Here is a 15963-nt window from a genome sequence, read left to right on the forward strand (position 1 = left end):
TAGATGTGGATGGGAGGTCTCGCAGATTGGTTACAGTCAGGTCAAGGAGTGAATTCGAGGTTGGTGTGGGCCTTGTACCATGTTCAGTATTTACTACACAGAGGTCGTAGGTGGTAAAGCTTTGTTACAAACAGCAATCTGTGTCGTATTTAGCGCGTGCGACACCTTCGAGTACTAATTTGTTGACCCCGCCAATCAAAGTGAATGGCATGTAGGCTGGTACGCGCCTGATACGCGCTGTAAATTCCAACATGCTGGAATTTCCATTTGGGCGCGTTTCCGTATGCATGGCGCACCAAAAGCCAGCAAAAATACGCACAAACGCGTGGTTTCACGCGTACACGCACCAGTTGTGACCAGAGCTTAAGTCCGAAGATTGAGAACTTTTCCTCAACTTAGAAACAAGAGTTAGAAATGAAAAAAGAAAAAAACTGGAGCCAAATGACTTGAGCCCAAACTGCCAGATTCTCAGTCAAAGAACTTGGGGAACACATTAAAAGACTAAGTAACAACTGAGAATATCTGTTTATAGAGAAGTAATGTAGACGACTTATGTATATACTATGTGCTAGTACAATACACAATAACAAAGCTAAACCAGTTAAGGTATGCTATGTCGAGATCAATCTATTATTGCCCTCATCATCTTGCAAATAATAGATGCATAATTACTAATTAAAATACGACATAATTACTCAGCCGTAGCGGGTTATGGGATAGCAGTCTGCCTCAGATTTTCACTGATCTGAAATTGCAGATTTGAAATTTACAATGGGAGGAAATTATCAGAACTGGAAACACACTTGGTTAGCCAGGCTCTTCACGTCCTGGAAACGTTCCGTTGGAGTAACACCGACTGCATGTGCCTGTCGAGTTTCCTGGACCGAATTGTGGATGCTATGGAAGATGGGTGGGTAAGTGGAAGGGCACCAGGTTAGTCCTGTCGGTAGTATTCCCCCCGGTTTATGAGTAACTAGTTACAATTACTGACACTTCATGCACTGCACTGTTCATCACCGTCACTCTATTAGACGACTTCGGTTGGAGTAGTTGTGGCTGGGTCGCTCGTTGGTTTGGTTATTGAGTAACTGGTCGTGGGTGTAGCAGCCTGGGTAGTGTTAGCGGACTCGTTGCTCTCTGTTGCGGAGAAACAGAGAGGACACACACAAGCATCTCAGCAAAGCAGACAACAGCATACCATCCCCTTTTCGCAAAATCTGATTTCAAAAAATAATATGGAAACCCACCAACATTTTGACTTTAGATCTTCACTTGTTTTGTTCCATATTGCTCTCCTGAACTCATAGTGCTCAGGGTGATAATTGAAAGGGGAACAATTATGGCCCGGTCCCACGTGCACTGGGGTTCGCTTCAGCGTGGAGGTTCTGCAACAGCGAGCCTGGTGTCGCTCCAGCGAAACCACGTGTGTATGGTCACGCATACAAACAGGGCAAACTCCTACTTCGGCGAAAAATGAGAGTAAAGTGGGCTGTGGTGCATACGGTACGGAAAATAGACGAGGTCAATGACCATCTTGCACGCATTTTGTTGCATGGGCATCATACGCATACAAATTACTTGTAGTAAGTCCTTATACAGCAGACCGTGGTGCTTTCCGCTGAAGCGAAACCGCAGAAGCGACAGTCTTGGTTCGAAAATTTTGGAGGAATCGGATTGGAGTTTCCACTGAGGCGGAAGTTCTGCTATTCGCCGTTGCCATGGTATTGTTCGCTCCTGCGACGTCGCTTCAGCGGATCCACTGCTTCCGAGTGCATGTGTGACCGGGCCCTAACAAGTTACGATACAGATGGCACCGAAAATTAGGAATTTCCTCAACTCTGAGGTCACCGGTGCTCCTGCCTATGCAGTCCGCTCAAAACCCGGAAGGTTGTCCCGAGCTCGGTCCGCTTGCCATCAAGAGTAGATAAACAAGTGTGTGCAACTCGCGGATGGGTAGGCCCACGGCAGATTTTTTTGTTGACGTAATCTTTTCGACGACCCTCGCGCTGCGAGTCTTTCGGAAAGTTTTCCCTCGTGCTCTTGGCCGGACTTACACTACAAGCCCAGTGCCCAGCACGTGCCCCAGACTAGGCATAGCCCGATTTTGCTAGCAATTATGCTAACAAAATATCGAAGAATTCTGAAAGGGAATTTGCTAGCAAAACGGAGCTAAATATCGGTGTGTTCGCTGGAAATTTGAAGATTTTACACTTACACGGTGCACGTGACTCAATTTCGCACAGTTTTAGCAAAACGTGACTCACTTTTTCTCATTTTTGCCAACACCTGACCCACTTTCGGTTACTTTTCCCACGTGTGACACAATTTTTTTGGGGGCAAAAAGGGAGCAAAATATCGAGTGGCCTGGCAAAATGAAAGCAAAATATTAACGATGAGAAAGCAAAGTGTTGCGGCAAAATATCGAAGCTTCACTGGTGTTGTGAACCCTCTGGTTCTCTAAAGTATCAGGAACGAACGACCCCACACGGCACGAGGACAACTATTTATTCTCAACAGTATATTTCACTTCCATCGACTAATAACAATGAACAATGAATGAACAACTGAATAACTAGCACTAAAACCACCAGGTAGTTATAGCGTGAAAATGACAGCGTATATGAGAAAAGCATACACATACAACATACAACTACAGCGCACTCAGCAAACCGCACATAGCGCATGTAGCGTATGCCACGTCGTAAACATCAGCGGTACGGCGGAGTCGGGATACAGCTGCATTGAAACGAACACAATGTCACAAGCGAGAAGGCCTTTCACTCTCGAGAACTTGTGGTTTCACAACATTCTCCCCACCAAAGGGCTTCTCACCGCCGTACAACAACTCACAAGTCAAACGATTTGGGGCTTACTACGCGTCATCTGCTGCTGCGGTGGTGGCCATGGTAGAATATCACTAATGCCTTCGACTTCGGCCAACTCGATTTCGTGAAGCTTGCCGCTGTGGGCTGTCGCACACGACATGGTTACCGGTACACTTCGACGTGGGGCGGATGCTGCACCAGACAACACACAACCGATACTCTCACCAAGCTTGCAGATCTGGGCTGTCACAGACGACACGGTCACTGGGCCACTGCCTCGTGGGGCGGACGCTGGACCAGATAACATACATCCGATCTCCGTGTTCCACGCAGTCTCGCTGTTGACCTCCTCCGTGCTAACCAGTATCGCCCTTCTCATTTCCTTAGCTTCTACGCCTTGCGCTTCTACGTCTTGCGCCTGTACGTCTTGCGCTTCTACGTCTTGCGCCTCTACGTCTTGCGCCTCTACGTCTTGCGCCTCTAACTCTTGCGCCTCTAACTCTTGCGCCTCTAACTCTTGCGCCTCTAACTCTTGCGCCTCTAACTCTTGCGCCTCTAACTCTTGCGCCTCTAACTCTTGCGCCTCTAACTCTTGCGCCTCTACGTCGTTCGGCCGAGACTCCAGCTGCTTCTGAGCGTCTCCGACCGATGTCGCCATGCTCTGTACCGACGCAGTGGGCCATGGATCCGATCCTCCCACTGGCTTCAAATACTCTTCTGACCGCTGCTTGTCTGTAAGCAAAGTCTTACACGCCTTGTCCGGCGTCCTTCCGGGCGAGGCAAGCAAATCTCGCTTTGCTTCCTCATAATATGTACTGACGGCGATGCGCTCGGCCATCTTCTTGAGCTTTTCGTTAAACTCTGCGCGGAGCGCACACTCTTGCCGTCTAGCACTGCGCTCTTCAAACTGCTCGCTCTGTCGGAGCCTCTTCTCCACGTATTCTCTCAACCTATCGCCTTCAAATCCATACCGAATTCCGTTGGCGATAAAGCTGGCTTCGGTGATCCATAGTTCCTGTGCCATGCTCGCTTCGTATCCTGGCGTGGTCGCCAAATGTTGTGAACCCTCTGGTTCTCTAAAGTATCAGGAACGAACGACCCCACACGGCACGAGGACAACTATTTATTCTCAACAGTATATTTCACTTCCATCGACTAATAACAATGAACAATGAATGAACAACTGAATAACTAGCACTAAAACCACCAGGTAGTTATAGCGTGAAAATGACAGCGTATATGAGAAAAGCATACACATACAACATACAACTACAGCGCACTCAGCAAACCGCACATAGCGCATGTAGCGTATGCCACGTCGTAAACATCAGCGGAACGGCGGAGTCGGGATACAGCTGCATTGAAACGAACACAATGTCACAAGCGAGAAGGCCTTTCACTCTCGAGAACTTGTGGTTTCACAACAACTGGCAAAATCGGGCTTTGCCTACTCTGCACTGCTCTGCGGCAAAATGCGCGTTTCTCTGAAAAAAGGTGACGCCCACAAAAATTCTGCAGTGGGCGGGGATATTTGCAGATTGTGCAGGAGAGATCCGGAGTTGCGCACTCTTGTTTATCTACTCTTGCTAGTAACTAGTAGCTACCACCATTTCTCTGGTTATTAAAGGTATGTCTTCGACAGCGTATCATTATTACTCAAACAACTCTTTTCAGGAGCTGTACTGAGGCTTTTAAAATTCTTGTGAAATTGCAAAATCTGGATTTGTGTTAGGGCTGAAAACCCCTGAATATTCGAACCTCTGTTCTTCTGCCTTCCCAGCTCGAATATCCGCGATGTGAAGAAAATTCAAACTGGAAAATGTGATCCAATCCGCACACAACTTCCGGTCCTTCTGCGCTGCACATGAACCATCCTGACAAACAGTCCTCCAGCGCAGTACCACAGGACGTGCTACGAAGTTGTTTTGCGAATTCCGTGTATCCACACGTAACCATACCCATAGCTGAGTGGTTAGTATACCTGGCAACCATACCGCTTTTGGCCGGGCCTGTTCCAATTGCGAGGACAGTAATAGCGCCAAAGAGCGAACCACAGATACGACCATTTTTTTTCCAAATTGCGTGTGAGGCGAGCACGTCTGTGAACAGCATGCCAAAGAAAGGGGACGTTCCCTGTAGCTCATGGTTGTATGGCTCGTGCAAAGTAGAGATCAGAATAGCTTGAGCCTCAGGAATCTGAGGACTTTGAATGACCATTCTACGTTGAGTACGTGAGCCGATGAAAATTTTGGTTGGAGGATACAGAGTTTTGCTCGCACGCAGTAAGGCAGCTCTCAAAAAGGCGTGACGGCTAATTTGTTGCTTGTACATTGCATGTAGCAGCAATAGTTTGAGAGCCAAGATCTGTAGCACATCGCATCCATATGCCAACTGGGGGCGCATTTGGTTGGTACGACCTAGAACAGGATTCACCAGAACAGTGCGTTTGGTTGGCACTGCACCCGTTCTGGGTCGGCCAGAACATGTTCTGCTTGCTCCGGCCTCGAGGCCGGAGCAAACCGAGCAGTTTCACTTTTTCACTGTGAAACCTGGCGGGAACATCGATTTTGGCCCCAAATGATCACGTGCACACACTTTGGGGTTGAACTCTTTGTACTGTACACAGTCACCATGGTGACACATACACATTTTAAAGTATGTACTAAGTTTGGCATATTTTTTCACAAAAATGTGCTCTGTTTCTGGAGCACCGTGTAGTTGGCATGGGGCTGCGCCATGTGCACCAGCTGTTCGATCCTGTTCTAGATCGTACCAACCAAACGCACCGTGGACGTACAGAAACTAAAAATGAATTGAAAACGCACACTATGAGGGTAACTTAGAAAAGATGATTCGGAGACCTTTGGTTGGAGGAGTTACTTTTGCCCCGCCCCCACTTCCATCCAATATGTCACCGCCCCCGCTTTGAAGCATCTGATGGTTCTGTGGTATTCAGTGAAAAAAAAACTTACCAGGTGTGGGTTGGTAAAGGCAGGTTGTTACATTTGTACAGACACCGACTCCACCACACTCTTTGCCGCTGTCAGCATCGACCGAACACTGACTGGTGACTCGAGACTGGTCCACGCAGCGTTGCTTGTGGCACACGAGGTCCTTGTTAGCGCCGCTGGCATCACAGCGTGTTCCGTCCTTCACGAGCGATGGGTCATCGTGGTTTCTTGGCGGGGACGCGTACAAACCATTGCACCTGAGTACACCGCCAACACCGCGTACGGGAATAGTTTGGGACAGAACGCCACTACTGGGTTGGTTCTTTCGAGCAACTGGAAGGCAGAACAAACTACCACATAGGGCATCTCCAGCCGCACAGGCTGCATAGGTTCCTGGGGTGGAATTGGACGATTTGAAACCACAGTTACCCGTACGTTCTCCAAAAACGTTCATGATCGCGAAGCAATCCTCAGGAGCTGACCCTTGATCCATATCGTTCCAGACACTCTGACACTGGCCAGTTCGTGATTGGCAAACTCCACTCCAGCAGGATGCTTGGCTATTGGAGCAAGGCCAGCCGTTGCGTGCGGTCAGGTCCTGTGGACATGTGGCATTCTCGCCGTCGCAGTACTCCGCCACATCACAGTCGCTGGTGGCGTCGCGGCAGACCTGATCCCGGCGTGTCACGATGCGCTTGTTCACGCAGCATGGGTCCGTGTCCGCACACCCTACATTAAACCAACACACAACAACAACATTGGTCAGTATGCAAGACATTGACATAACAGTAAGAAATCAGTCTACGAACCTCCCAAAGAAAAACGTGTGCAGCATGTAAATTATGCCCGCAGCAGACATCGAGAAAAAAAAGATGTGAGGTACTATTTAGGGACTTTCACAGTCTTTGAGGGGCACGGCATGACAGATGGAGCAGACTTTTGGCTTGTAAATCCACGGCCAATACTGTTCTTTATGTCGAGATTCTGGACGGGCTTGAGTAGGAGCTGATTATTTCAATCCATTGGACCAGAACACATCCCATCCAACATCTACAACGGCCTGGCTACCCGTTCTATGGGGTCTGGTGATGGCGAAAACTCACATCAGGCGATGTAGTGTGCCTGTAGTTCCAACCTGTTCTAGTGACCACTGGGGAAAGCTTAATTTCTTCACTCCACTCGGCCAGTGGAGTAGAAAATTTGCATTTCCCTGACATAAATCTACTCGGCTTACATCATCGACAAACCATTCACGGCGGCTGCAGGCAAGGTCAAACCATTATATCAAGAATCCATAATCCTCCAGAGTGCGCAACTTCACTGATCAGATCTGGGACGAAATCCGTGTTGAACGTCATAGTGTGACATCATGAGTAGGGAAAGTGTGAACCGTGGTTGACCGCGTCGACGCAATGACGCAAGTCCGACCCAAACATGACGTAAATCACGGATTACGCCGTCCCACACCCCCATCCTAGTTGCGCACTCTGCGGGATTATGGACTCTTGATGATATTAATGAGGCAGGGACACTCCACTTCTCAAAATCCGCTGTGATCAAGTCCCGCTTATGTTTCCCGGGTGACACAAAATGGGCATTTTGCAACAAGCCAGGAGACCAGAAGTTGCTGGGGCCGATGACCACCATTCATGCATGCAAGTTGGCTCAACTAGCCCAACCGACGACAGGCAAATCAACTACTACAGTGTACCATACTTTCTAGAGTAATCGCCGTACCTGAGTATTATCCGTGCCCAGATTGTACCCATCCACCCTTTACATCGTGGTGTATTAATTTTAACCACTGGAGTGTGAGCAGCACAGACCTTTTATTTTTTGGGGGGTGTAAATTAGGAGTGTTTAAAATGCGGACTGTAATCCGAACACATGGCATTACTTTCACTGGACATAGATTTACAAAGCGAAAGAAATGTAACTGCAACATGCAGTACGCACGCCGAAGGAATGCAGCGTATTCGCTTCATTAAGTAGACACTAACTTACGAGTCTGGCACCGGTCACCAATCCATCCTTCAGCGCAGGTGCAGGTGCCGTCTTCATTACAGCGACCCTGGTTCAGACATGTTCTGCACTCTGCACCAGTTATTGTGTGCAGTGCATGATGTACATATTGTTTCAGTGCACAAGAAAAATAGCAACAGAACAGCACAGCATGGTTAGTACATGATCCATGATCATCATCGGGTGCGACACGTCAAAGCAGTTTTTTTAAACATCCAGATTACACAACACCCCAGGTGCACTGGGGGGAGATCCACCACATTCAAACGGAATGATTATAGTAGTAGTGGGTCTGGATCTGGATCAGGGTATGAAGAAACGATCACAACCTCAGCCTTATATGCAATCAGTGAAAATAACTGTTTGCATTGACAAAAATGAATATCTTGTTACCTACCGAGTTGGCAATGTTCTCCGTAGAATCTTGTCGGGCAGATGCATTTACCCTCGTTGTCACACTGACCCTGGTTCAAGCACTTGCAGTCGTCTGTAGAGATACGATATGTTCATGCATGCGCAACAAGAGCAGGGAATGGCAAGGAAAAGCATCACGGCATGCTATGCAATGAGAAGCATGACGGGAGCAATTGAACCACAAACAAGTTACCAGTGGTTGAGCCAGACTGTCTAAGCACCAGATTTCCCAGAGTGTAAAAGCCACACATCACTAGTTCAACCCAAAAAATTAGGGGTGAGGCCTATTCTGCGTCAAATTAATTAACGGCAATAGATAGGGTAGTAAAAGTGGAGAGGCTTCCTGCATTTTCATAAACAGTTGAGAGTAGAGCCCACACGCTCTCTTCCATTAACACTGCAATAGTTCAACTCATTTCACAACAATTATTCCAACGTTTCGGCAAATTGCCTTCATCAGGTTCACAATGATGTGCAAGCTTCCAAACTATAGGGTAGGTAGCTGCATTTCGTCGCAAAAAATCTGGGTGTGGGAATACGGTCGTGATATCAGCACTTGGTTATGTACAGTATTTTCCAGAGTAAAATCCACAGTCGAGTATAAAGGCCGATTCACAATACAACTTCTAGCAACGCGACATGCGACTTGTGACACCTGCGACGAGCTGCGACAAGCCGTGACAGCGACACACAGTTCACAATCTTTTTTTCATGTATGCGAAATCCTTATGCACTAGTGTGCAGAGGCCACTTGTCAAGATGGCGGCAAATCCGAGAGTACAAAAATTTCGACTCTGGCTATGTGCGCGGCGGATGCGAATCTCGCACGTGCATGCAAAATCTAGCCTACTACAGATCTGGGTAGAGCAAGTGTGTTGGAACGACGACCTTTTCTGAGAGAGAATGTGGCTCTTTTTATCCTAACATTTTACTGGCCACGCTCTCCCTCCTAGCTTATTGATACGAGTATCTGCTACCGAGTAGAAGTCTCCATCTTCACAGCAGGCCAGGCAAAAGCGAAACATTGAAATACTTTTCTCACTTGGTTTTTTTGGTTCTTTGAGGTGTTGATGTGGTTGTTGTGTACAACTCAAAGTGACAAACTTGAGACCCCCGCGCCACAAAGTTTCGTTTGGCTGTTCAATGAAAGGACATATGGAACCAGGGATAAAAACTATCGTGGCTGCCGGCCAAACTCCTAGTAATGTAATAAACGGGGGTGTGACATTGGTAATTCCAAGGAGAATGTAGGCACGGCCATTCCACAACGAAGACGAAACTACGAGCTCAAAAACACTAAGATTTTCAAACAAAAGACGCAGGAAAGAAGACATGGCCGCAGCGTTCCCGTGTAGCCTTCAAAATGCCTAATTTTACTTCGATAGCGGCTGGTTCAGGGCAAAATCAGGCCCAATTCGACCGCGTCGTACCGCTCAGATTCGCCCAAAACACGAGGAAATGTACGGTAGATCCGAATGCGTACGCATTTCGCGTACGGGGACGACTGGCCAGAGTTCATGCACTGCAAACACCCGTGTAGTAGTACTATGCACGTGCACTGCATGAGCACCCAGGGTAGAAACTGTACTCCATTTGTGCATGTCGAACGTCACATGTCGCAAAAGTTGGACTTTCTTCAACTTCTGCGACAGGTGCCTTGCGACTGTACGCGACAGCTCGGGACAGACAGTTTCTAGTCGCAACTGTCGCAAGTCGCGTCGCAGAAAGTGGTGTTGTGTTGGCCTTAATTAAGCTGGACTTGAGTATAAGCCACACGCGGATTTTGTTGGTCCTGAAATATAGACATCAGTATACCCCGTTCACCAGCGGGTTATTTCCATTGTAGTACATGTATAATCCACACAGACTTAGACAGTTTTATCCTGCACTCTTACCCTTTTCACAGTATTCTCCATAGAAGACAGTGCGGTTGCACTTGCAACTCAGGTCCTGGGCCAGAACGCCATTAGCACAGTGCTCTGCGCAGAAAAGACAACACAAAAGGCTCCATTGCATCACTCGCTCACAGTTCGCTACACTTGAATGTTCGCAGCATCACAACACACTGAATTGAGTGGAAAGTCCGGTTAAAAAATTATATCAGGGCATGTCGGACTGTGGGTGTTGATTTGAATGGTCCATATCAGTGGAAGCTGCAGGTCCATCGCTAATCGGATATTCCTTATCCAACGTCAGCACCCAGTCAGCTCGGCAAGCGTTCGGCAAGGACACTAAAATTAATATTTTGCCACTTCTTCCACCACCAAATGTAAAGCAGTTTGTACAGTGGTCCATGCTTCATGTGCGTGACGAGTTATCTTGTCATTGTCGATTTAAGCTAACTCATTTGCTGCTAAGCCAGCGCTGTAGGTGATGGCAATGTATATGATACTCTCGGTAAGGCTCTCAGCCCCATACTATCACATAATTCTACGTCTGCAGGGTGAATAGCACAGAATTGTTTTCTCCCAGAAACAAAAACACAGCCTAAATCTCCTTTCATGAAGTAGTGCCAAAGTTTGAATATATTGCTGGGACAGTCAGACCTCGCTTATCCGGTCCTCTTTTATCCGGATCCCTTGCCATCCGGAAGAAAATCGTTGGTTACCGATTTACAGCATATGCAGTGCATACATACAGTAGGTGTGTTCGATTATCCGGTTCCCTCGCCTTGTTTGCAACTATTCTACGCACATACGAAAGTCTACATGCCTCCGGACAAGCAAGACAAAACAGGCTTCGAGGATAACCAGTTTTGAAACTGTCTTAGGGCATGTTCGTTTGGTAGGATCGGGATCCCGATCCACCGGATCCACTGGATTCGCACCCTTTCGATTGGTCGAATCCGGATCCGGATCCTTTGGATTTGGATCCGGTCAACCCACCTCGGGGAGCAGGGTTGACCGGATCCAACGGATCCTTTTTTGCCAATCAACCTTTCTTGGCACGACAACTGCACATTTGGGGGGACCCATACCGTGGGAATGCCTTTCCTCACGCCTTGCACAGCATAAGTTTGGTTGTTTCATTCCTTTGTTATTTTTGGTTTACCGTTTCAACCATTGCGTATCCTTTGCTGGCAAACAGCCCTGAGTGGCAGCGAAATTCAACATATGGAGATGCGGAACCTGTTGGATCCATGTAGCTCTTTTCCCTCGGGCCACCAACAGTCGACGGAGAAGTTTCGTTTTCTTCCATTTGTGCCTCGTTCCAATTCAACTCACTCCAATTTTGGCTGTTATTGCGGCTTCTACCACTGCGGCTCATTATGCGACAACTAGCCCACGTTTGAAGCGGAATTCAACACATATGGACATGGAGATACGAAACCTGTGGGATCGGGAGCCCTTTTCACTCGGGCCATCAACACGTGGAGGTTTCACATTATTCTGTTTATGCTTCGTTCCGATTCAACTCACTCCAATTTTGGCTGTTCGTGCTTCTACAACTGCGGCTCATTGGCCGGATAATAGCTCACATGTACAATGAAATTCAACATATGGAGATACGGAACCTGTGAGAGCCCTTTTCACTTGGGCCATCAACACGTGGAGCTTTCACTTTCTTCCATTTGTGCTTCCTTCCAATTCAACTCACTCCAATGTTTGCTGTTACTGCTTCTACAACTGCGGCTCATCGGGAGGCAAATTGCCCAGATTGGCACCGAAATTGCAAACATGGCGGGACCAGACCGGAGAGATGATCCTAGTATGGCGAGAATGACGTGAGGGACAACTTTTCCTCGCATATAAAAAGCATTCGGCACGAGTAGTATTCACTATCTCCCTCATCTTTCTCGTTCCTGACAATGGCAGCTGAAAGTCTTGCGTCAAAGCCCCCTCAGCCCAGTGGCCAAGATCGTAGGCCTGGCTTCCAGTGGACAAGACGGCTGACGCTGGAACTAATTTCGGCACGGTCTGAAAACTACGGCTTGTTTCAAGACATCAACTGGAGGAAAAAGAGTGTGTGGAACCGGATTTCCCAGCGAATTGCAGTAACATTGCCGGACGAGGAACTACATCCGTCTGCAGAACAATGTGAAAACAGATGGAAAAACCTGATGAAAGCGTACAAAGTTTATGTGGATTCGCACCAAAAAACTGGGGCTGACCGTAAACAGCCGCCTGCTTTCTATGATGAAATGAATGCTACGTTTGGTTGGAAGCCCAACATCCACCCAAAATGCTGGTTCCTGTCACCAGACCCCCAAAGCGTCCAGTTGAATTGTCGGATTCGGAGGACGATCAGGATGGTGAAGCAAGAGTATCATCCACTCCGACCACACCGCAAGCTACTCCAGTCCGTCTCAATGCTACAGCAGGTGCATCAGCAGCCGTGGCAACCCCTGCCGCTAATGATGAGGAGAAGGGAGTAAAGAAGAGGAGAAAGCGGTCTGGAGGGCAGTCCAGTGACGCCCTGGAATGGCTCAAGCAGACGAAATGTGAACATCCAACCTGGCAAGAGCATAAGCACAACGACCCGATGGCAATACTTGGCGACCTTACTGCAGCTGTCAATAGGCTTGCAAAGCAGTAGAGGCATACTTCGAATTACTATTTATTTATGTATCTATTGTGAGTTTGTGAAGCATACAGCATGTGTTTCTACATAACATCGAATGCACATACATACACACACACACACACACACACACACACACACACACACACACACACACACACACACACACACACACACCAATGAATCGGTGATGATACCTTGCATCTATAATTATTATGTATCCATCTCTCAATGATGTATCATTCAAGATACTGGAGTTTGTACTTATCTCACTGCCTATAATGAGAAAGTACTACCTACGCAATATCGAGTACCATCTTCTGGTTGCGTGTATGTGTGACGCGGTTTGCGTTAAAGCATGGGGTGGCAGGGAAGACTACCACACACACACTACTGCCTACTTGCACGACACTATTCCTTGCCATTCTCTGCAGTCAGTAGCTGGCACCCAAAAGCTTTTCACACATGCTTTGATTTGAGTTCCGGATGCATGATGACGTCTGTGTTTCAAAATGCAATGCAGGAATGATAAAATAATACGATCCCATTGCATCATGATCATCTCATGACATCATTTACATGTCCAGACTACACAGCCAAAACACAATTTGCCATGGTGGAGCATTGGCACACAACTCACATACTGAGAACAGTTGCATGAAAGGTAGAGTGTGGAAAGAAATGAGGACTCTACTCAAATACAGCAGAATTATGCGAAGTGAGTAGTAGAAAGTCAACAATTGTGAAAGTCTGCCTTCCTCTGTTGAGCAATGAGATCCACAATTCGGTTGCGCTTGTCTGCGGCACCGGTGTTTGGCTGAAAATACAACGTTGGATTAGGTACATCACCTTCAGGTAGGTCTTGAAGAAAGTCACTGACATGGTCTTCGTGCATGATGGCCATATTGTGCAACACACAGGCGGCAATGGTGATATGGGTGGCGTTCTCAACATTCACAACATTTAGATACTTGAGTTGCCTCCATCTTCCTTTCAGCAATGCGAAAGCTCTTTCAATACACATCCATGTTGACGAGTGCTTGAAGTTATAATTGGTCTGACTTGCTGTGAGGTGACCATCATCCCTGAAGGGAGTCATCAGCCACGGCAGTAATTGGTACGCAGAATCTCCAACGATAAAGGCTTCTAGACTGCTTGTAGAATAACGGAATGGATTTTTTCTGTTCAGGTATGGCTCAGGTGCCTCATTTGGTGCTGCAATCGGGATATGGCAACCATCAATCGCCCCCATGACGCCGTGGATGTGCTGAGCTGAATGAAATTCTGCTTGCGTCCTCTCTGCACCTTGCCCCTGGGGCCAACATATCAATAACGGAGCCATGTCCTGCAAGGCAAAACACACACGCCGTACGCTGTGCCATACTGTCGATTTGGATAGACCAAACTTGTCTGCCACCTCTCTGATGGTGCTCCTACTGCCAAGCCACCAAAGAGTAACCAAAAGCTGCTTGCGCATGGGTATAGGCTTCCGACCTCCATTGCCCTGCACAGCCATGTGGACAGACTGGAATAGCTTTGTGCGTACAATTTCTACTCTTGCACGGTGCAAACGGAAGTGTCCACGGAAATCTGCATCAGACTGCAGAGGCACAACAACTTCGACGTAGACCCTCTGCCGCGGAACTGATACACGTCGAGGTGTTCAAAATCCAAGGACTCCATTGAAGCCAGGTTGATGCGACAGTACACAAATCTCATCAAACAAATCAGACGGTATCTCCTCACTTTGCAGGATTCTGGCAACTACCACAGCTACAATGCCAACTACGACACAGATTTTCCGTCGGCGAATCTCATTATCTCCTTCGTCCGTGATGCTTGCTACCGAAAAATTGAACTGCACAAGACCTCACGAGAAAGGAGAACAACAGCTAACTTCACAAGCTACACGTGGAATGGAATGGAAGTGGAACAGCGGCTTTTTATGGACTTGAAATCGTCCTATTATGGAGGCGACAACATGATCGCAGAACCCTGCTTGCTCACGCTTTTAGATTTGAATTTCAAAATATATTACAAAGATTGATCGGTACCTTGACAGCCTTGGCAACTATCAATCGCCATTTTGTACGTCATCATCACAACGACCAACTGTGCTAGCCATCGTTCGATTGGAGCTGGGAGGATCCGAGTGATCCAAGATTAGAACAACAACTCTGCAAAAGACTCAGCTCGGAAGCCGAACTTCCAGGCCAGACGAGTATGCGCAATCAGCTGGTCACACTGCTCGTACATCAAAACACGTGATATAATCACGACACCCGCATCCATATATTACATGGATGCGGGTGTCGTGCCATCACACGAATAAGAGCAAGAAAAGAACCGTTTAGCACGTGTTGCACACAGCAGACACTACAGTACAGGGTAATGCAATGCAAAGAAGTGAATCATGCCATGACAATACAAATATTATAAATTCAGAGAGTTCAACATACATTCTGAATACGCCTATCCGGATATATTTTTGTGGAAAACGGGTGTGGCACAGTTCACGTTGGCACAGATATGTTCGCACAGGACATGTTGGCACAGGACATGTTGGGACAGGACGTGTTGGCACAGGACATGTTGGCAGAGGACACGTTGGGACAGGACATGTTGGGGCAGGACATGTGGGGACCGGACATGTGGGGACCGGACATGTGGGGACCGGACATGTGGGGACCGGACATGTGGGGACCGGACATGTTGACCCAGGATAATTATGTTGGTGAAGGACGTGTCGGCACAGTTGTTGTTGACTTTTATTTTACTTCACCAATTGCACAGGCATGATTGCCTTCTTACCGGCCTATAGGTCCGGTTCTCACAGAAAGATGAAGGAAATTAGATGAAACTCGGGTATTGAGCCAATAATAAAAGTAGAAAGGAAAAGGAAATATGGAAACGAGTTAAGAGTAACTCTCCACCACTGTAACTAGATACTATATACAGTCAGAAAGTGCAACAACTACATGTAGGCACAAAACTGTATATAGTATCTAGTATCTAGTATCTAGTTACAGTGGTGGAGAGTTACTCTTAACTCGTTTCCATATTTCCTTTTCCTTTCTGAAATTATATGAGGAAATGTATCGAGATAAAGACATGCATATTATTATAGAAATGTTTGTTATGACATTGTGTGTATGTTGACACTCAATTTGTGTGAAATTTTTAAATTGTGATAACAAATGAAATGTAGTGGAAGCATTTCATAAGAATAT

General features: G+C 47.2%; 1 protein-coding gene across 1 annotated transcript in view; it reads right to left on the reverse strand.

Annotated features, from left to right (window-relative positions):
• Positions 1-363: 363 nt before the first annotated feature.
• Positions 364-15963, reverse strand: part of LOC135827210 (uncharacterized) — a 50151-nt gene continuing 34551 nt past the window's right edge. Inside the window, exons 21-25 of the mRNA XM_065339739.1 lie at positions 10108-10191; positions 8196-8285; positions 7781-7870; positions 5798-6505; positions 364-1137 (exon numbers count right to left, since the gene is read on the reverse strand). Coding sequence (XP_065195811.1) covers positions 1028-1137; positions 5798-6505; positions 7781-7870; positions 8196-8285; positions 10108-10191 — 1082 coding nt within the window. The 3' untranslated portion in view covers positions 364-1027. The remainder of the gene's footprint in view (positions 1138-5797; positions 6506-7780; positions 7871-8195; positions 8286-10107; positions 10192-15963) is intronic.

The sequence above is a fragment of the Sycon ciliatum genome, chromosome 11 (assembly GCF_964019385.1).
Source record: "Sycon ciliatum chromosome 11, ocSycCili1.1, whole genome shotgun sequence".
NCBI lineage: Eukaryota > Metazoa > Porifera > Calcarea > Leucosolenida > Sycettidae > Sycon > Sycon ciliatum.